The following is a 23,001-nucleotide window of genomic DNA, read 5'->3' on the forward strand; positions in this document are numbered from 1 at the left end:
GTCAGGTCAGGATTTCCAGACCAGCCTGGGCAACATAGCATGACCTTGTCTCTACTAAAATTAAAAAAAAAAAAGCCAGGCATGGTGGCATGTGCCTGTCTGTGGTCCCAGATACTCTGGAGGCTGAGATGGATTTGCTTGAGCCTGGGAGGTTGAGGCTGCAGGGAGCTGAGATTGTGCTACTGCACTCCAGCCTGGGCGACAGAGCAAGACTGTCTCAAAATGAAAAAAACCTATGAAAGGTTTTGATTGGTATTCAAATTCTAAGCCATAATACATTCTACATGCCATTTCCTATCCTAGAGAGAAGGTAATTTTACTTTAAAGGTTAATCAGGGCCGGGCGTGGTGGCGCACGCCTATAATCCCAGCACTCTGGGAGGCCGAGGCAGGTGGATCACCTGAGATCAGGAGTTTGAGACGAGCCTGGCCAAAATGGTGAAACCCCATCTCTACTAAAAGTACAAAAAAAAATTAGCCTGGTGTGGTGGTGGACGCCTGTAATTCCAGCTACTAGGGAGGCTGAGGCAGGAGAATCTCTTGAACCCAGGAGGTTGCAGTGAGCAGAGATCGCGCCACTGCACTCCAGACTGGGCAACAAGAGTGAAACTCCATCTCAAAAAAAAAAAAAAAAGAAAAAAAATCAGCTTGGACCAACTCACACATGTTGAACTAGTTTCCTCAACTATAAAACTGTGATGGCCCCAGCTAGGCGCAGTGGCTCAAGGCCTGTAATCTCAGCACTTTGGGAGGCTGAGGCGGGCGGATCGTGAAGTGAAGATCAAGACCATCCTGGCTAACATGGTGAAACCCCGTCTCTACTAAAAATACAAAAATTAGCCAGGCGTGGTGGCAGGCGCCTGTAGTCCCAGCTACTCGGGAGGCTGAGGCACTCTAGCCTGGGCAACAGAGCCGTCTCTTTAAAACAAACAAACAAACAAAAACCCTGCAACGGCCCCTGAGTCTGCTGTATGGACACTCAAATGGCAATTACAGACATTTCTCCAAGAGTGTCAAGGCCTTACCCTCATTCTGACTCTAGGATAATTCTTAGATTGTATCCCACACAACAGTGACTTGTACCTATGTTCATCTTTATGTATTTACCACCTCATAGTAATTATTTGCATTCATTTTTATCGTACGACACTAAACTATTTGATTCTTCCAGTGGGACATTTAAAGGATGTGAGAAGACCTTGGTCTTCTCAAACACATCTGTATTTTGTCATGGAATAAATCCAGATGCTACCTAAAGCCAAGCTAGTACCTGAGCTTGTTTCTGAGATCAAAGGGAATTATCAAAATGTGAAACACCTTCTGCCTGACAATTGTTATCTTTTACTTTAATAGGCAATTAATACTTGTCAGCTTGGACATTTTATTTCCAGTATCATGCTAAAAATCTCCTTGTTGTGATTCTTTTATTTCTTGACATGCACACATATATGGATCAAAAAGTATGTACAACTAGAAAAACGGACTCCAAGCAAAAATGGAAAACATGTTTCCATGAGCTTAGATTTCCGGGTATATTACTCCTAAACCTAAGGTAGAAGTAATGCATTGTTCACTTACATGTCCACTTTTCTAACCCAAGCTAAGGGCTGGAAAAAGAAAGTCAGAACAGTCCCAAGTAAATATGGGAAACCATAGCAGTGATAAAACCTAAGATTTCTCAGAAATAGTTTTAAGTGGGAAGCCTCTAATCCTACCTGGACAGTGCTTTCCTGTGGGTTTCTCAGCATGAGTCCAAACCTCACAAAGCACCTTCAAAGTCTGGGCTACCCAGTATCACAAGTATAGCAGTAAGTCCAATATCTGGATACAGGGGCCAAGGAAACAATGAAAAAACCAAATGAAGGACCAGATGCTGAGACTTCCCCTTGTGTTCCACAGTTGGAAGAATAAGCAGTTGGACCCTAGGTAGTTTTCCGCTTCTTGGCAGATGGCCGCTCAAATACATCTCGTACCCCAGCTGCCTTTTGTTTGAAGAACTTTGTGTTCTGGGCACTCTCTTGGCCCCAAGCTGAGTCAAAGGAGGTGGTATCTTGATCCACAAGGTGAGTGTATTTGGTGCGACCTGAGCGTCCAAAGTTCTTGACCTGAGGGAAGGATGGATGATGAGTTATACCACCAAACAAACCATGCCTCAGCTATCAATACATCACTTTTCTCTGTCATGTTATTAAGGTTCCCCATACCTGCATGACTTTAGGAAGAATGGTTTTATTGAAATGATCCTCCAGGGTAGGAGCGCTGAAATCTCTCTTGTATACTTCTTCATCCTCATCCTGTATAAAAAAAATCTTATCAATCTTGTGGCTTTATTTCCTGTATATTCAAACCACAAATTTATTAAACTCTACAATAAGGGATACAGAGAAAGCAGAGGGTATTGAGCCTTTCTTCAAGAGCTTACATCTAGTTGAAGAGATGACATTCTTTTTTTTTTTCTGAGACGGAATCTCGCTCTGTTGCCCAGGCTGGAGTGCACTGCCGTGATCTTGGCTCACTGCAACCTCCGTCTCCCAGGTTCAAGCAGTTCTCCTGCCTCAGCCTCCCGAGTAGCTGAGGCTACAGGTGCATGCCACCACACTCGGCTAATTTTTTGTATTTTTAATAGAGACGGAGTTTCACCGTGTTAGCCCAGATGGTCTCGATATCCCGACCTTGCGATCTGCCCACCTTGGCCTCCCAAAGTGCTGGGATTACAGGTGTGAACCACTGCGCCCGGCCGAGATGATATTCTTTTTCCTTTGTTGTATTTCTCCTTTTTTTTTTTTTTCCCCCTGAGACAGGGTCTCATTCTGATGTCCTGATGTCCAGGCTGGAGTGCAGTGGGGTCACTACTGCTCACTGCAGCCTTGACCTCCCAGGATCAAACGATGCTCTCACCTCAGCCTCCTGAGTGGCTGGGACTACAGGTGCATGCAACTATGCCTAATTTTCTCCTTGAGTGTAGACGTGTCTTGAAGGTTGGCTTATTCTCTGCACTCAATATGTTTGTTTACTCATGTGACTTCAACTCTGCATAGGCCTCTCAAATCTGCAATCCTGGATTTTTTACTGGCTTTCATATATCATAAGTTGGATATTTTATTGGGACTTGAAACGCACGTCTAAAGTGAAAACCATTAATACCTAACCTTTCCATATCAACCTCTTCTCTTTAACTTTTCTGTTAGTAGGACCAGCGTACTCTTCGATTACCTAGATTCAAAACTGAGTAACCTCTATGTGCATTCAATCAGTTGCCACATCTTACAAACTCTTACCACCTGGGTTATTAGTTTTCCTCTACTATCAGTCTCACATACTGTCATTGCACTGATGTTTCTAGACTGTAACTCATTATAATCTTTGCCTTGCTCAAAAACTTCAATGGTTCTCTATTAAATGAATACAACACCTAGGCTGGGCGCAGTGGCTCACGCCCGTAATCCCAGCACTTTGGGAGGCCAAGGCGGGCGGATCACGAGGTCACGAGTTCAAGACCCACCTGACCAACATGGTGAAACTCTGTCTCTACTAAAAATACAAAAAACACTAGGCCTGGTGGCGTGCACCTGTAATCTCAGCTACACAGGAGGCCAAGGCAGGAGAATCGCTTGAACTCGGGAGGTGGAGGTTGCAGTGAGCTGAGATCGCACCACTGCACTCCAGCCTGGGTGACAGAGCGAGATTCCATCTCAAAAATCAATCAATAAATAAATGAATACAACTCCTCTGTGCAGTAATCAAAGCCAAATATTATACAGCCTTAATCCACCTTTTCAGTTCTCTTTGCCGCTTCCCTTCACAGCTGATGCTTTCTGCCTCCACTCCTGCTGGTCTCCACCTGGAATGTCTTCCCAGCACCGAATGTCAAAAAGTCTATACATCTTGGCCGGGCATAGTAGCTCACGCCTGTAATCCCAGCACTTTGGGATACTGAGGTGGGCACATCGCCTAAGGTCAGGAGTTCAAGACCAGCCTGGCCAACATGGAGAAACCCTGTCTCTACTAAAAATACAAAAACTAGTTGGGCGTGGTGGTACACGCCTGTATTCCCAGCTACTTGGGGGACTGGGGCAGGAGAATTGCTTGAACCTGGGAGGCGGAGGTTGCAGTGAGCCAAGATCGCACCACTGCACTCAAGCCTAGGTGACAAAAAAAAACATTATATATTTAATTTTTTTTTTTTTGATAGAGTCTCACTCTGTCGCCCAGGCTAGAGTGCAGTGGCGTGATCTCGGCTCACTGCAAGTTCCACCTCCCAGGTTCACGCCATTCTCCTGCCTCAGCCTCCCAAGTAGCTGTGACTACAGGCGCCCGCCACCACGCCTAGCTAATTTTTTGTATTTTTAGTAGAGATGGGTTTTCACCATGTTAGCCAGGATGGTCTCAATCTCCTGACCTCAAGATCCGCCTGCCTTGGCCTCCCAAAGTGCTGGGATTACAGGCGTGAGTCACCGTGCCCGGCCCAAAATTATACATCTTAAATGCTTAAATGTTACAACCTTTACGTCAACCCTTTCAATCTTCTACCAAATATAACATCTCTCTTGTCAGAACCCCTACAGTACTTTACTTTTACTTATGTTATAGTGATTATGTATTCTCGCTAACAGTGCTAAACAGTGACCTTTGCATAGTATATGCACTAAAGCTTACTTACTCAATGAAATAAACAACATTAGTAAGGCTGGATGCAGTTGCTCTTGCCTGTAATCCCAGCACTTTGGGAGGCCAAGGTGGAAGGAGAGTTTGAGCCCAGGAGTTTGAGACCAGCCTGGGCTACATAGCAAAACCCATCTCTACAAAATAAAAATTAGGTGTGGTGGCACACACCTGTAGTCCCAACTACTCAGGAGGCTGAGGCAGGAGGACTGCTTGAGCCCAGGAGAATGAGGCAGCAGTGAGCCATGACTGCACCACTGCACTCTAGCCTGAGTGATAATATTACAATGCTGTGATACAGATTTATAAACACATATGCTGAAGGAATTAAAAATAGCACTATCTTGTTTAAGAAAGACTTTTTAAAAAAAAATTTATTTTGAGACAAAGTCTTGGTCAGCCACCCAGGCTGCAGTGCAGTGGCACGATCACGGCTGACTGCAGCCTCAACCTCTGGGGCTGAAGCAATCCTTCCACCTCAGCCCCTTGATAGGTGACACTACAGGCACGGACCACCACGCCTAATTTTTGTATTTTTTGTAGAGATGGGGTTTTGCCATGTTGCCCGGGCTGAACTCCTGGGCTCAACTGATCTGCTGGCCTTGGCCTCCCAAAATGTTAAGATTACAGGCATTAGCCAATGTACCTGGCCCACCAAAGGACTTTCACATACACTTTTCTTATGTATCTTAACTAGCAATGAACTGCTTCTCTAAGAAGCTTGATTATTAAAGCTGCGAACTGCTTAAGCAAACAAACTTTATGACCGAAGCAGTACAAGAAGTAGTTCATAATCTCCACTGAATAGTAAGCTACATGTGCTGGAAAACTACCTAAGTAAACACTTCCTGCTAATCAGATAGACCTGAAACTGATTTTGGAGGGTGGCAGGGAAGCCGCCACTGAAGTTTTAACAGCATCTGCAGTGAAAGGCAGGAATTTAGTTGCAGTGGGGATATTTAGAATTTGCCACACGGCACTTGAAAAAGCTAGTCTAGTTTTTGGTGCAAACTGCTTTAACATTAGGAAATAAACCATACAGGGTTAACAGATTGCTATTTTGATCTTAGTCTTTATATGAAAAACAAAGATGATGGCATTCCATCTAATGGTTAGATAATAAACCATTTTTTTGGTTAGTTACTCTTGGGTACTGTCAGTTCAGAATGAAGTGAACTAACTTTCTGCCACCCAAAAGTGAATTAATGTAAAGCTATTTGCAGAGTTTGGTTTTCACATAACCAAAACTTCTCATTCAGCTATGAAAGAATGACAACTATGTTATGTGGAGGACCTAATTAGTCCACTATCTATACAGATCACTTCTCTATTTCATTTCCTCAATTTATCTAAGGCTGGGGACGATGGCTCATGCCTGTATTCCTAATACTTTGGGAGGCTGAGGTGGGAGGATTGCTTGAGGCCAGAAGGTCAACACCAGCCTGGGCAACATAGTGAAACCCGGTCTTTACGAAAAATTTAAAAAAAAAATAGCCAAAAAAAAAAAAAAAAGCCAGGCATGGTTGTTGCATGCCTGTAGTCCCAGCTACTCTGGAGGCTGAAGCAGGTGTAAAGCGCAGGACGTCAAGGTTGCAGTGAACTATAATCGCACCACCGTACCCCAGCCTGGGTGACAGCGAGACTCTGTCTCTTAAAAAAAAAAAAGTCTATTACATCATTTCCTATTTTTGAGAGTTGGGGCCAAAAGAGAGAACAGTTGATGCTACTTCTGTAATCCAACTGCTGATGCTTTTCTCTGAGTTTATATTGTTCAGAAGGAAAAAGCAAATGAGAAAGCTGACCACTGGCAAGTGGAAATTACATTCCAGAATATTCTTGAAGAGAAAAATAATTCAAAGTTTCTGAGTTATTCCTACTGCCCAATTTTCTGACTCTCTTTTCACTTCTTACCATGAAGAAGGCACCCCGGTGATAATACTTCTGTAAGAACTTGTATTTGCCCTTAACAGCTTTGTTGGTAATGACTTTGCCGTTTGCCCGAAGTTCAGCTCTCCTCTCTTCCTCAGTCAGGTTTCGCATGCGTTCAATTTCTGCTTTCTCCTTCTCAAGCCTGTCCAGGGAGCAAAACAATTTATTGGTACTGTTACAGCTTCAGAAAGACCAAATTATCTGAAAATAACAGTCCCATGTCATTTCAAGTATTAGTCACCTTCTTTAATTCTAGTCATTGCCTATTAGGAATCAAGATAAGGAGCTCAATAAACAAATGGGTGAGTTAGTCTTCCTTATGTTTGCTAGACTAGGTATTGCCAACTTTCAAAAGTTGATTCTAGCCCTTCTGACATTCAGACATACTATTACTGCTGGGTTTTCCAACATTACAAATTCTCTTTCCCTAAAAGGTCGTCTTAGCTTTAAAAAAAAAAAAAAAAATCAGTGAATTTAAAATAAGTGTCTGAGGCTTTGCTGGTATTCCTTTATGTAAGTGTATCATAATCATATAGATGCTTGCATGTCATAAACCAAAGATTACCATCATTAATTAGATTGCAGTAACTTTTTTTTTTTTTTTTTTTTTTTGGTGAGACGGAGTCTTGCTCTGTCGCCCAGGCTGGAGTGCAGTGGTGTGATCTTGGCTCACTGCAAGCTCCGCCTCCTGGGTTCATGCCATTCTCCTGCCTCAGCCTCCCGATTAGCTGGGACTACAGGTGCCCGCCACCATGCCCGGCTAATCTTTTTGTATTTTTAGTAGAGACGGGGTTTCACCGTGTTAGCCAGGATGGTCTCAATCTCCTGACCTCGTGATCCGCCCGCCTTGGCCTTCCAAAGTGCTGGGATTATAGGCGTGAGCCACTGCGCCCAGCCAGATTGCAGTAACTTTTTAGCCAGTGTTGGGGAGAGGGAGTGATATCCCTTGTCTCCAAAAAAAATGCATACATACACACAATTTTGTGTACAATTTTATTTTATATTTTTTTGAGATGCAATCTTGCTCTGTTGCCCAGGCTGGAGTGCAGTGGCATGATCTTGGCTCACTGCAACCTCTGCCTCCCAGGTTCAAGCTATTCTCCTGCTTCAGCCTCCTGAGTAGCTGGGATTACAGGTGTGTGCCACCATGCCCGACTAATTTTTGTATTTTTAGTACAGACAGGGTTTCACCATGTTGGACAGGCAGGTGTCAAACTCCTGACCTTGTGAGCCGCCCACCTCGGCCTCCCAAATTGTTGGGATTACAGGCGTGAGCCACCACGCCCGGCCTTGTGTACAATTTTAAAGGGCACTTAGACTCCTACTCCTTCAGGTCCAGGATAAAAATCTTAGAAACTACAGGCTGAGGGCCAGGCGTGGTGGCTCATGCCTGTAATCCCAGCACTTTGGGAGGCCGAGGTGGGTGGATCACCTGAAGTCAGGAGTTCAAGGCCAGCCTGGCCGACATGGTGAAAACCCACCTCTACTAAAAATACAAAAATTAGCTGGGCGTGGTGGCATATACCTGTAGTCCCAGCTACTCAGGAGGCTGAGGCAGGAGAACCGCTTGACTCCCAGGGGGTGGAGGTTGTAGTGAGCCAAGATTGCGCCACTGCACTCCAGCCTGGGCGACAGAGTGAGACTGCATCTCAAAAAAAAAAAAAAAACCAAAAACAAAAAATTACAGGCTGAGTATGGAGTTATCTACTGTGTGTAGCTCATATTCAGGCAAGTTTTCTTTTTTTCTTTCTTTTTTTTTTTTTTCCAGATAGAGTCTCACTCTGTCACCTAGGCTGGAGTGCAGTGGCACGATCTCAGCTCACCGCAACCTCTGCCTGCCGGGTTCAAGCAATTCTCTGCCTCCGCCTCCCGAGTAGCTGGGAATAACAGGCACACACCACCACACCCAGCTAATTTTTGTATTTTAGTAGAGATAGGTTTTCACCATGTTGGCCAAGCTGGTCTTGAACTCTCAGCCTGAAGTGATTCGCCTGCCTCAGCCACCCAAAGTGCTGGGATTATGGGTGTGAGCCATCACGCCCAGCCTAGAGTTATCTATTGATGGTTTCCTTTGTAATCTGGGATTACCCTCTCATACCTAGTAATTTACAGGAATGAGTGATGCAGCTCAGAAATGATTCTGCTGGGGCCGGGCATGATGGCTCATGCCATAATCCCAGCACTTTGGGAGGCCGAGTTGGGTGGACAACCTGAGATCATGAGTTCGAGACCAGCCTGACTAACATGGTGAAACCCTGTCTGTACTAAAAATACGAAAATTAGCCAGGCATGGTGGCGCATGCCTGTAATCCCAGCTACTTGGGAGGCTGAGGCAGGAAAATCACTTGAACCTGGCAGGCGGAGGCTGCAGTGAGCTGAGATTGTGACACTTCACTGCAGCCTGGGTGAAAAGTGAAACTTCATGTCAAAAAAAAAAAAAAAAAAGATTCTGCTCTAACATAGTGTAGATTATTTAAGTGCCACAAATTCTTCCCCTCACAGTATGTATGCCCCTTTTCAAAAAGTATGACTTTGCTGCTCCTCCTCTGCAGAGGTGGAGTCTGTTTCTCCACCTGCTTAAAGCTAGGTTGGCCTTGTGACTTGCTTTGACCAGTATGTGGCAAGATCGATGTATGAGTTCTGGAACCGACGTGTCAGAAGACCTTGCCCTCTTAGAATGGTGCCCTGAGACTGCTATGTAAGGAAGCCAGTCTAATCCAGTGAAGGATAAGTGAGGCATCCTAACTGATAGCCACCACCTACTACTAACATGTGAGTGAAGCCCTTTTAAGTTTCTAGCCCAGTCAACCTTCCATCTGGATGCAAATAAGTAAGCCCAGGTGAAATCAGTAGAGGAACTGTTCAGCCAACCTCCAAAATTGTGAAAAGTGATAAATTGTTGTTTCAAGTCACTCAATTGTGGGTTGGGTTGTACACAAGAAGAGATAACTACTAACAGTTACTAATTTTTGTGTCTACTAGGAAACTAAAGGGAGCACTGGCTGGCACTCTATTATGGACACACATCGACAAAGTGTTTTTCTCTTCCCTGATTTCACTGTAGCAAGTGAAACTCATATTCCAATTATAGGAAACTCACAAAGCAACAAGAACTCTGAAGGTGGCTAGAATGGAACTCACAGTAGGTAATGAGTCTCAGAGCTATCCTGCTAGAAACCTGTTCCATTAGCAGCATTAACTCTAGGCTCATCTTTTTACTCACGCTTCTCGATCTTCTCTGTCCCTCTTGATTCTTTTTAGCTCTCGAACTTTCCATGCCTCATATTCCTCCTCATCATTTTCATCATCAGTATTGAGTGCATCCAATGCAGCCAGGGATCGCTTGTTCTCTTCCAGCTCTTTTTTGGTTTCCTCTTCGACAATCTGGATAGGGAGAACAATTCAGCTTGGACTTCCTTACTCTCCTCAGACAAACCTGATTACACTATTTCTTGTACTCATTCCTTGCAACCACTCCCCAGTACCTTGAGTGTGTACTTGCGCCTTTCCTCAGCCATGCGTTTTGCTTCCTGCTCCAGCTCCTTCTGTTTCAATGCTTCGGCTTCACGTTCTTGAACTGTCACTCGGTCCTTCCTGCATCACAGAGATCCTGTTAATTGCCCAGAGTCCTTAGAGTGGAGTGCTTTGTTCCCCTAGACCTAGTCCCATCCAAATCAGACAAAAACCAAACAATCTTTGGCTCTATTATTTTCAAAGAGCAAAAAACGCTGAATCATCCCAGGTCTTTTTTTTTTTTTTTTTTTTTGAGACGGAGTCTCACTTGTCGCCTAGGCTGCAGTGCAGTGGTGTGATCTCGGCTCACTGCAACCTCCGCCTCCTGGGTTCAAGCAATTCTCTGCCTCAGCCTCCTGAGTAGCTGGGATTACAGGAGTCTGCCACCACACCTGATTAATTTCTTTGTATTTTTAGTAGAGATGGGGTTTCACCATCTTGGCTAGGCTGGTCTTGAACTCCTGACCTCCTGATCCACCTACCTCAGCCTCCCAAAGTGCTGGGATTACAGTCGTGAGCCACCGTGCCCAGCCATCATCCCAGGTCTTTAGAGGACTAAAATCATGTTCATCTTTGAGAACTGCCTGGACAGCAAAGAACCTGCTGGCCTCTAAGTAGTAGGATTTCTAGCCATCAGGAAAGGAATAGGAATTTGCTCGTTGAGTTTAATTTTGTGCTTAAAAATATATGGCCTTGGCTTGGTGCGGTGGCTCATGCCTGTAATCCCAGCACTTTGGGAGGCTGAGGAGGACGGATCACCTGAGGTTGGGAGTTCGAGACCAGCCTGACCAACATGGAAAAACCCCCTCTCTACTAAAAATACAAAATTAGCCAGGTGTGGTGGCGCATGCCTGTAATCCCAGCTACTCGGGAGACAGAGGCAGGAGAACTGCTTGAAACCAGGAGGTGGAGGTTGTGGTGAGCCGAGATCATGCCATTGCACTCCAGCCTGGGCAACAAGAGCGAAACTCTGTCTCGAACAAACAAAAAAAGGCCTTGGACAGATATATGCTCTATTACTGAAAAAAGAGATGTGAAAACAAACTCAGGTTCTCTGCTAATGCCAAGATATTCCTCAGCAGCTAGTCTGCCAAGGGTAGAGCACTAGCAAAAGCACTTTCACTCAGCGTTTAGATTTTAGAATAGCAAGACAGAAAACAGACTTTTGTCTCCAGGCCTGGAAAGTGGTAATTAAGTGGATTCAGATCTGGCTTGTGAGATACTTACTTTCGAATGAAGACTGGCTTAAGGCGAGGCTCCATCTCATCTTCACTGTCTGTGTACTCTTCATACTCAGACTCTGATTCTGACTCCTCTCCAGAACGACCCTCATCTTCCACTTCCATGACTTCCATCTCTTCATTTTTTCTCTCCTGTGCTCGCTGACGCATCATGCCACGCCGCCGCTCTATTTCCTGTCAAGTCATATATATAAGCCAGTCAGTCAAATGGCCTACGGCTTTTTGTTTGTCTCATCAAACACAACAAATTCAAATGTAAAAAGATACAACTTAGTATCATTCTATTTTTAATCCTATCCCCACAAACAAGGAACATGATCAGAGTCCTGCCAAAGCAGTGATCTCATGTTTTTAAGGCTTCAACAAATGAGCACTGGCATGAACTTTTTCTTATATCCAGAAAAAAACTTCCCATGTTCCTTTATCATACCTCATCATCAATTTCCTCCTCCTCTTCTTCACTGCTGTCTTCTCGTTCCATGCGCCAAGCATCTCCTTCTACTTCTGAGTCACTCTCTCCTACCACTTCAGGTTCCACTATTTTTCGATGTCGAGCCAATCTGAAAAACAGTATCTCCAAATGTAACACCAATGCCATAAAAATGAAGTAGCATCAACTGCATTTCCATAGCCACAGAGCACATTATGTTTGCCTTCATTAATACTGAAGTTTTTTTTTTTTTTGAGGCAGGGTCTTGCTCTGTCGCCCAGGCTGCAGTGCAGTGGTGCGATCTTGGCTCACTGCCACCTCTGCCTCCCAGACTCAAGTGATCCTCCCACCTCAGCCTCCTGAGTAGCTAGGACTATAGGCGTGCCACCACACCTGGCTAATATTTGTATTTTTTGTAGAGACGGGGTTTTACCATGTTGCCCAGGCTGGTCTTGAACTCCTGGACTTAGGCAATCTGCCCACCTCAGCCTCTCAAAGTGCTGGGATTACAGGTGTGAGCCACCATGTCCATCCAGTATTAAAGTATTGAGGTGGAGGAAACTGAGGTGCAGATTAAAGAAACTAAACTAGGATGTCAGAGCGAATAGTCAAGTTGGGCCTGAAATACTAAATGTATGTTGAGGCATCCTGGGGCACCACAGCAAGCCAGCAAACTCATAGGGATGCATTGGGATTTTTTTTTTTTTTGAGACAGAATCTCACTCTGTCACCCAGGCTGAAGTGCAATGGCATGATCTTGGCTCACCACAACCTCCACCTCCCAGGTTCAAGTGATAATCCCTGCCTCAGCCTCCCGAGTAGCTGGGATTACAGGCACGCACCACCACACTCAGCTAATTTTTTTATTTTTAGTAGAGATGGAGTTTCGCCATATTGGCCAGGCTAGTCTTGAACTCCTGACCTCAGGTGATCCGCCTGCCTAGGCCTCCCAAAGTGCTGGGATTACAGGCGTGAGTCACTGAGCCCGGCCTGCATTGGAATATTTTTAATAGCTCAAGATAATTCAGTTTCAACATTAAGTCACACTACATTCCTTTCGAGAATATCGTGTCTTTGTGAAACTGGGTTTTGGTGGCTGCTGTGATAAAAAGTAAAAGTATAGTGTGAAAATCAATATAAAATAAGACATGAAAAAGTGATAGTGCTGATTCCAAGGTTTGAAAGGCTGTCAGTGTCCAACAGGCAAACAAATTCCACTAGTAACTATGGTTATGTGAGAATGAATAAAAGTGTTTTTTTCCCCCTGGGCACTGAAATTTTCTTTTTTTTTCTTTTTTCTTTTTTTTTTGAGATGGAGTCTCGCTTTGTCACCCAGGCTGGAGTGCAGTGGCGTGATCTCGGCTCACTGCAATCTCCGCCTGCCAGGTTCAAGCAATTCTCTGCCTCAGCCTCCCAAGTAGCTGGGATTACAGGTGCCCGCCACCACGCCTGGCTAATTTTTTTGTATTTTTAGTAGAGACGGGGTTTTACCAAGTTGGCCAGGCTGGTCTTGAACTCCTGACCTCGTGATCCACCCGCCTTGGCCTCCCAAAATGCTAGGATTACAGGCGTGAGCCACCGCACCTGGCCATGGGCACTGTTAATTTTCAAGTGGCAAAGTTATTAGGACATAAATACTTATTAAGTTGCTTGGCTCTAACTACTTAATAACTAAAATAAACAGAACTGTTTTGGCCCAGGAGCTCTGTGAAAAAACTCCTGGGACAATTATGAATGGTGAAAGTTCAGGACTCCTGGCCTACTCTATAAAGTAATGTCTCCATCAATATGTAACATACAAAATCCCTCACTGGGAGGCTCTCTTTCTACCATGAGACCTTTATGAGGTCTTTTCTCCTACTTCAGTGTCATTTCCCCTTATTAGCATTTAGAATAAGTAGATGTATAAAATCAATTTACCAAAGTTTATAAAACATCTTTGTGCTAAAAAGACTCCTCTCAACAGCCAACAAATGGTCTGTTTTCTATTCCCATAAGGAGCTGAGTAGGTCCTTTAGGCCAGAAGTAACCTGCTGTTTCCTGAAGCTGCCACTTTGTAACTTTGGTCATGTAACTTTCTTAGCCCCTTTGTGCTCTTAGTTTCCTCCTTTTGTGAAATGGGGATAATAGCACCTATTTCATAAAGTTATTGTATGGATTACAAGAATTAGCAAATGTAATCTACTTGGTAGTACTATTCAAGTATTAGCTATTATTATTATTATTAAGCTGTAGAGGTTCATGTTCAAGTAAACACAATCACAGACATTACCTCTCTTCCACATCTTCACTAATACGGTTCTGTAAACGCCGTAGCCGGGGGTCACTGGATGAATCTTCCTCCTGTTCCTCAGGCTCTGCTTCTTGTTCTTTGGCTTTCTTAATGAACTGAAATTCTTCATCCTCCTCATCTGAGGACTCCATAGGGGCATAGTCTGGCCTTTTTCCGGACACATAACGCTTTACCTTCACTTTTTCCATTGAAATCTCACCTGGGCGAGAAAGGTAACTTATGTTTCAGTAGCCTCTTTCTCAATGTGCTTCAACCCATCATGGCCTTTGCAAATAGAGCCCTTTATTCATAGTAGACAAGAGTCTAAGCAGAAGAAGAAGAGAGCCAATACCCAACCATCTATTCTTCTAATGGTGTTTTCCTACAAAGGCCAAGTCATGAGACTGCATCCTTGTGAAAGCCAACACTGATGATAATGAGGCTTACCTTGAGTACAATGAAGTAGAGGAAGGTAGGCAGTGAAACAGTAGAAAAAAGTCCCCCCCAAAAAGGCAGACTGCATCCATCACAAATTCATGGTATCCCACCTCAACTATACCCTTAAACAAATTATTTGTAACAGTGCCCAGCACATAGTAAGGGTAATTTCTGCAGGAACATAAAACTGCTCAGGCATTCTTGTATTTCCCTCTGGAATTTCCATGGCAGCCTTTATAACATACTGCCACATGACTCAATATTCTAATCTTACCTATTTCTACCTTCTTTTCCTTTACCTTATGTGTTATCAAACATGCAAGAGTATGTAATCTCTTACAAATACAATTCTTTTTTTTTTTTTTTTTGAGACGGAGTCTCGCTCTGTCGCCCAGGCTGGAGTGCAGTGGCGTGATCTCGGCTCACTGCAACCTCCGCCTCCCGGGTTCAAGTGATTCTTCTGCCTCAGCTTCCTGAGTAGCTGGGACTACAGACGCATGCCACCATGCCCAGCTAATTTTTTGTATTTTTAGTAGAGATGGGGTTTCACCGTATTAGCCATGATGGTCTCGATCTCCTGACCTCATGATCCGCCCACCTCGGCCTCCCAAAGTGCTGGGATTACAGGCGTGAGCCACAGCACCCAGCCTACAAATACAAACAATTCTAGTGAACAAAGACAGTGAAAACTAACCAACTTATTTTATGAGTATAACCTTGATAACCAAATTGGACAGTTCAAAGGAAAACTTTAGGTGGATTTCACTTACAAACACAAATACAAAAATACTAAATAACATAAGAGCAAATTTATCCCAGCAATATAAAAACTACCAAAAAAAAAAAAAAAGAAACAAAAAAAAACCCCTAAGCCAACACAACTTATTAGAATTTAGCCCAAGACTAGAAGGATAGTTTGACCTTAGAAAATTAATGAGGGGGCCAGGTGCAGTGGCTCATGCCTGTAATCGCAGCATTTTGGAAGGTTGAGGCAGGAGGATTGCTTAAACCCAGGAGTTCGAGACCAGCCTGGGTTTAGACCTCATCTCTACTAAAAATAAAAAAAATTACCCGGGCATAGTGGTATATGCCTGTGGTCCCAAGCTACATGGGAGGCTGAGGTGGGAGAATCACTGGAGCCCAGGAGGTTGAGGCTGCGGCAAGCCATGACCACACCAAGGCACTCACTTTAGCCTGAGTGATAGAGTGAGACCCTGTGTCAAACACAAAAATATATATAGCTGGGCACAGTGGCTCATGCTTGTAATCCCAGCACTTTGGAAAGCCAAGGTGGGCAGATCAGTTGAGGCTAGGAGTTCGAGACCAGCCTGGCCAACATGGCAAAACTCCGTCTCTACTAAAAATACAAAAATTAGCCAGACGTGGTGGCACAGACTTTTTAATCCAAGCTACTCAGGTGGCTGAGGTAGGAGAATAACTTGAACCTGGAAGGTGGAGGTTGCAGTGAGCTGAGATCGTGCTACTGCACTCCAGCCTGGGCAACACAGTAAGACTCTGTCTTTAAAAACAAAACAAAACAAAACAAAACAAAATTCCAAAAAAAATGTACATAGATAGATAGATGAACAATGGGAGGGAAGCAATATACTATTTTTACTTTTTAAAATTTTATTTTTGTTTGTTATTTTTTAAAAGGTAGAGAAAGGGTCTTGCTATGTTGCCCAAGCTGGCCTTGGACTCCTGGCCTCAAGTGATCCTCCAGCCTCAGTCTCCCAAAGTGCTAGGATTACAGGTGTGAGCCATCTCTGCTAGCCTACTATTTTTTAAAGTCACATTTTTTAAAAATAATAGATACAGCAGACTTTATACTTAATGATAAAACAATAGAAACATTCTATTTATTTATTTATTTATTTATTTTGAGACGGAGTCTCGCTCTGTTGCCCAGGCTGCAGTGCAGTGGCATGATCTCCGCTCACTGCAACCTCCGCCCCCTGGGTTCAAGCAATTCTCCCTGCCTCAGGCTCCTGAGTAGCTGGGATTACAGGTGCCCACCACCATTCCTGGCTAATTTGTGTATTTTTTAGTAAAGACAGGGTTTTACCATGTAGGCCAGGCTGGTCTTGAACTCCTGACCTCAGGTGATCTGCCGGCCTCAGTATCATAAAGTGCTGGGATTACAGGTGTGAGCCACTGTGACTGGCCAGAAGCATTCTCTTTAAAAATCAGTGGGCATCCAGCTGGGCGTGATGGCTCACGCCTGTAATCCCAGCACTCTGGGAGGCCAAGGCGGACGGATCACAACGTCAGGAAATTGAGAACATCCTGGCTAACACAATGAAACCCCATCTCCACTAAAAAGACAAAAAAATTAGCCAGGCATGGTGGCGAGTGCCTGTAGTCCCAGCTACTTGGGAGGCTGAGGCAGGAGAATGGCGTGAACCCGGGACACAGAGCTTGCAGTGAGCGAGATAGCACCACTGCACTCCAGCTTGGGCAACAGAGCGAGACTCCGTCTCAAAAAAACAAAAAAACAAAAAATTAGCCGGGTGTGGTGGCACGCACCTGTAGTCCCAGCTACTCAAGAGGCTGAGGCAGGAGAATGGTGTGAACCCAGGGCGGAGCTTGCAGTGAGCCGAGATCGCGCCACTGCACTCCAGCCTGGGCGACAGGGCAAGACTCCATCTCAAAAAAAACAAACAACAACAACAAAAAAAACCAGTGAGCATCCTAATGTTGTACCTATCACACCTTCTAGTCAACACTGTATTATGGTTCTAATTTGGGCAATAAGGAAAAGTTATAAGGATTTAAAAGGAAGAAACTGCCATAATTTGCAGATTACATGGTTGTCTTTGTAGAAAACACAAGATAACAAATAGATAAAAGAGTTCAGAAAAAATGCTAGATAAAAAACTTATTTATAAAAATAAGCATACCTGTACATTAGCTACATATAATTAGAAAGTACAATTTTATTTTTATTTATTTTCTTGAGACAGGGTCTCACTCCGTTGCCTAGGGTGGAGTGCGGTGGCGCAATCATGGCTCACCGCAGCGTCAGCCTCCTAGGCTCAAACCATTCTCCTGCCTCAGCCTCCCAAGTAGCTGGGACTACAGGCGTGCAACACCACGCCGGTCTAATTTTTAAATTTTTTTTGTACAGACAAGGTCTCACTATGCTGCCCACGCTGGTCTTGAACTCCTGGACTCAAGTGATCCTCTTGCCTAGGGCCTCCCAAAGTGCTGGGATTACAGGCGTGAGCCACCATGCCTGGCTTATTTTCTACTGTTTGAGAAAGGGTCTCATTCTGTTACCCAGGCTGGTGTGCAGTGGCATGATCACAGCTCACTGCAGTCTCAACCTCCTGGGCTAAAGTGAGCCTCCCTCTTCAGCCTCTCAGTAGCTGGGACTACAGACAGGTACCGCCCAGGTAATTTTATTTTTTTGTAGAGCACTGTATTTTTTGGGGTCTCGCTATGTTGCCCAGGCTGAAGAAAATATAGTTTTAAAATACCATTAACGGTCACAAGTAATCTATAAGATACTGTGGAATAAATCCAACAAACAATGTACAAGGCTTTTAGGAGGAAAAATATGTAATTTTATTGAAAGATAAAAAAGATGTAAATAGAGAAATATTTCATGTTCAAGGATGAGAAGATGGCAACTGCACCTGAATTAACCTATAAATGTATAATCTATCATTTTAATGCAATTCCATTAAAAGTTGTCTCCAGGCTTATTCCAAAATCATATGGAAGAATAGGAGGCCCCAAAATGCCAAGACAATGCTGAAGAAGAATAAAGCTGATGGGGGCGGGGAAGGAGGGGTGGGGCATAGTTTACCAGATATGTCAGTGACCCAGGAAGTACACAGAGATCAATGTAACAGAGAAAAGAAAAACAAACTTATATGAGAACTCAAGTATATTATAGGGATGGCATTAAAAATCAGTAGAAAATGGATGGGGTGAGAAGGGACAATTGGCCAACCATATAGTAAAATTAGACCTCTAACTTCCACCACAGACACAAAAATTCCAGATGGATTAAAGACGCAACTATGAAAAACTTATCTTAAATATTTACATTCCCTACTGGACTGTAAGCTAACTTATAATCTGTCTTGTGTAAGTGTGTATTCAACTCAATTTAATATATACAAACACTCAGAAGATAGAAAACCTTTACAATATGAGTATCTGTGATCTCAGTGCAGGGAAGGATTATTTCTTAAACGATATACAAAAAAAAGCTAAAACCATACAAGATAAAGTTGATAAATCTGATAATACTAAAACTAGAAACATCTGTGTAAGAGAAGGCTCCATAATTAAAAGACAAGCCAAAAAATGGGGAAACGTATACTATAGATTTCGAATATATAAAAACAAAGCAAACAGAAAGTGGGTAACTGACAGAAACAGGTAATTCATGGAAAAGAAAACCTAGAGAGCTTATTAGACACATGAACAAGATGCCCAGCATCGGCCGGATGCAGTAGCTCTACGGTGAGCCGAGATGGAGCCATTGCACTCCAGCTTGGTCAACAAGAGTGAAACTCTTTCTCAAAAAAAAAAAAAAAGCCCAGCATCACTAGTAATCAGGGGAATGCAAATTAGAATAATGAGATACCATTTCACACCTGTTAGATTGGGCAAAAAATGTAAAAATGATACAACCAAGTGTGTAGATGATGAATATATGGGAAATAAAGCTCTTAGGTTCTCGAAGTTTGTTTGTTTTCTTTTTTTTCTTTGAGACAAGAGTCTTGCTCTGTTGGCCAGGCTGGAGTGCGGTGGCATGATCTTGGCTCCATGAAACCTCCACCTGCCGGGTTCAAGTGATTCTCCTGCCTCAGCCTTCCAAACAGCTGGGATTACAGGCGTGCGCCATCACACCCGGCTAATTTTTGTATTTTTAGTAGAGACGGGGTTTCACCATGTTGGCCAGGCTGGTCTCAAACTCTTGACCTCAGGTGATCCACCCATCTCGGCCTCCCAAAGTGCTGGGATTACAGGCCTGAGGCATCACGCCCAGCCTTTGTTTTAACAGACAGGGTCTTGATCTGTTGCTTAGGTTGGAGTGTAATGGCACAATCATAGCTCATTGCATCTTTGAACTTTCGAGCATAAGTGATCCTCCTGCTTTGGCTTCCCCCAAGTAGCAGGAGCACATCACTACATCCCGCTAATTTTTAATTATTATTATTATTATTATTTTTGAGACGAAGTCTTGCTCTTGTCCCCCAGGCTGGAGTGCAATGGTGTGATCTCGGCTCACTGCAACCTCTGCCCCCTGAGTTCAAGTGATTCTCCTGCCTCAGCCTACCGAGTAGCTGGGATTACAGGCGCCTGCCACCACGCCTGGCTAATTTTTGTATTTTTAGTAGAGACGGTTTCACCACGTTGGCCAGGTTGGTCTCGAACTCTTGACCTCAGGTGATCCACCAGCCTCAGCCTCCCAAAGTGCTGGGATTACAGGCGTGAGCCACCGCGCCAGGCCCTAATTTTTATTTTTATTTTTGCAGAGATTGGCGGGGCGGGGGGGGGGGGGGCGGTCTCGCTATGTTGCCCAAGCTGGTCTTGAACTCCTGGCCTCAAGCGATCCTCCTGCCTCAGCCTCCCGAAGTGCTGAGATTACAGGTGTGAGCCACTGTGCTCCACAAATTCTTATGTTCTTATAACTTACTTTGGGGAGCAATTGGCAACAGGTACTAAATAAAGCTAGTATTGGCTAGAGAATGACAATTGCAGAACTTTCTTTTTTTTTTTTGAGAGAGAGTGTCTCACACTGTGGCCCAGGCTGGAGTGCAATGGTGCGATCTCTGCTCACTGCGACCTCCACCTCCCGGGTTCAAGCAATTCTCCTGCCTCAGATTCCCAAGTAGCTGGGATTACAGGTACCCACCACCATGCATGGCTAATTTTTTGTATTTTTAGTAGAGACGGGGTTTCGCCATGATGGCCAGGCTGTCTCGAACTCCTGACCTCAGGTGTTCAGCCCGCCTCAGCCTCCCAAAGTGCTGGGTTTATGGGCATAAGACACCGTGCCTGGCCGCAGCACTTTTTTGAACGAGGGGACAACCACCTGCCTCTCAGTAGGGAATAAAGTGTGGATTACAGTTTATTTTATACAATGGAATTCATAAGCTGTTAAGATGAATGAATTAGATGTATAGGGATCCAAAGATAATTCTCAAAAGCCATGTTGAGACTAGACACGGCGGCATCTACTTGGGAGGCTGAGGCAGGAGGACAGCCTGAGCCCCAGGAGTTCGAGTCCAGCCTGGGCAGCATAAGCAGACTTCTATGGACAGCAAACGAGGGACTGTATCCCGCACAATGCCCTGCCAACGGGCATTCTCTATCTATCTATCTAGTCCGATATTATATACATATTCTGATATATACTTAAGTTCCTAATTATTAGATTAATAATATACTTAAGTTCCTAAGTAATTACACTAATAATACATAAATTCTAGTAATTATATGTAATTAGTGATATTATATTCTAATCATAATATACATTAGACTAATACATATATTCTAGCATATATATTAGACATATATTCTGATATATACTTAAGTTCCTAATATTTTTATATATGTAATATATATTTTATATATGTAACATTAGTCTAAGGAATTTGTGGAGGCTAACAGAAGAGAGGTGTTTGCTGAATACGAGAGCAGGCCACAGGAACAAGATCGGATGCAAGTGGGTGGGGGTGGAAAGATCGAAGAATCTGGCAGCCAGATCTCAAGAGCTGGCGGGGTTGGAGTGGTCTGTCCGGGAGAGGTCTGGAGGTTGCTGGGGCCGGAAGGGGTTAAAATTCGACTGGGAAGAGGGTGTTAGCACCGTACCTTTCTCATTGCGAACTGGGACGGCCCCAGCCGTAGACTGAATAGGCGGTTGCTTCATGAGAGCGCTTGGGACCGACATGTTGATGGCAGCGACGGTGATTCCCGAAACTTGACTAATTCCAAACAGTGAACACCAGCAACGTCAACGAAGAGAAGAAACTCCTTCCACCTGAGTCCGCGAACACAGCTGCGCGACTGATAGAGAAACTACTTACGGCTGAGCTAGATAAACCGGAAATACGTGACGAGAGGATTGTGGGATGGTGGACGCGTTTGGGCGCCCACAGCTAGGAAGTTGAGTCGGTTTCTGCGCATGCTCATTGGCTGCCCGCTTGTCCTCTACGTCGCAGAATTTGGAAGCAGCTTTTGGCGGGAAATTTTGCTTCCTTTGGGCTTTGCTGTTAGGACCCTGCGGTGAGGAAGGTTCGAATGAAAGATTTTACGTGTTAGCTTGGTTTGAAGCCAAGAACGGTATAGTGAATAAGAAACTCAGGCGACAGTGAGTTACTGTTTGAATGGCTTGTTGAAAGCTCAGAAGAAGTAGAGTTTGATGGAATAAAAATCTTGCCAGTAGTATCCGATTAGCTTAGTTCATAAGGCCAGGGTGGGCTGTGGTGCGGTATTTGGTTTCACAGGGCAGGTGGTGCTGATTTAGGCCAGTGACCGAAAAAAAAAAAAAAAAAAACTCCCGAGGTGCCTGGGACATTGCCCGCCTGAAATCCCAAAACTCCACTTTTTTAGGCTTTCAGGTTTTTCCAGTTTCTGGAAACTACCTATTAAAATACATTCCTGGCTAGAAAATGTTTGTATTTAAATATCTAAGTAATTATTATTCTTTTGAGACTGTCTTTTTCTGTCACCCAGGCTGGAGTGCAGTGACTCGATCTCAGCTCACTGCAGTCTCCACCTCCCGGGTTTAAGCAATTCTCGTGCCTCCGCCTTCTGATTAGCTGGGATTACAGGCGCCTGCCACCACTCCCTGCTGATTTTTGTATTTTTAGTAGAGACGAGGTTTCACCATGTTGGCCAGGGTTAAGTGATCCGCCCACTCCGGCCTCCCACAGTGCTGAGTGTTGGCGTGGGCCACCACTCCCGGCTAATTTTTGTATTTTTAGTAGAGGCAGGGTTTCGCCATGTTGCCCAGGCTGGTCTTGAACTCCTGACCTCAGATGATCCACCTACCTCGGCCTCCCCAAAGTGCTGGGATTACAGAGGTGAGCCACCGCACCCGGCCTATTTAAGAACTCTTTAAGGACTTACAGGATAATAACAGAAGCAGCTCCAATTTACAAGCTGAGTCGTGTTAAAAAATATATATAATATTGGCTAATTGGAAAGTCAGGACACATTTCACAGTAGAAAGGACTTTATAACTGCGGGGGAGACAAGGGACAGTAGGAACAAAGTCTTAAAGTCCAGAAACAGTATGTTTTATACAGGACACCATGAAAAGTTTGGTTTTATCAGTAATTTTTGAGTCATGAGGGGCCTTGAAGTTGCTATTAATATGATTAACCCAAATTACTTCACCTGTGTTCTACAATTGGGCCTTGAGTGGGAGAAGAAATGAAACTGGACAAATCTCAGGCAAGGAACAGTGTGGGACCCAACTAAGCAACCAAGGAAACAGTTTTGGGCTAGAAGGAACCTTAAAGAGAATAGCCAGAATCTTATTTTATTATT

At 44.2% G+C, this 23,001-nt stretch overlaps 2 protein-coding genes across 6 annotated transcripts in view; one reads left to right on the forward strand and one right to left on the reverse strand.

Moving 5' to 3' along the window:
• Positions 1-1,404: 1,404 nt before the first annotated feature.
• On the reverse strand, positions 1,405-21,661 carry MFAP1 (microfibril associated protein 1). Its single transcript, NM_001246371.1, has 9 exons — positions 21,319-21,661; positions 14,047-14,266; positions 11,775-11,904; positions 11,331-11,518; positions 10,076-10,184; positions 9,814-9,974; positions 6,573-6,732; positions 2,204-2,293; positions 1,405-2,104 (listed from the first exon to the last, which is right to left on the reverse strand). Exons 1-9 carry the CDS (start codon positions 21,395-21,397, stop codon positions 1,922-1,924), a joined length of 1,320 nt encoding a protein of 439 aa, NP_001233300.1. The 5' UTR covers positions 21,398-21,661; the 3' UTR covers positions 1,405-1,921.
• Positions 21,616-23,001, forward strand: part of WDR76 (WD repeat domain 76) — a 42,150-nt gene continuing 40,764 nt past the window's right edge. Inside the window, exon 1 of one of the 5 annotated variants that reach the window (XM_063794893.1) lies at positions 21,616-21,732. The gene's annotated coding sequence lies outside the window, so the exon portion shown is untranslated. Of the gene's footprint in view, positions 22,533-23,001 lie in introns of all 5 variants that reach the window. The other 4 variants (XM_063794890.1, XM_063794892.1, XM_016928125.4 and 1 more) reach the window with 4 other exon arrangements.

Source organism: Pan troglodytes, chromosome 16 (assembly GCF_028858775.2).
Source record: "Pan troglodytes isolate AG18354 chromosome 16, NHGRI_mPanTro3-v2.0_pri, whole genome shotgun sequence".
NCBI lineage: Eukaryota > Metazoa > Chordata > Mammalia > Primates > Hominidae > Pan > Pan troglodytes.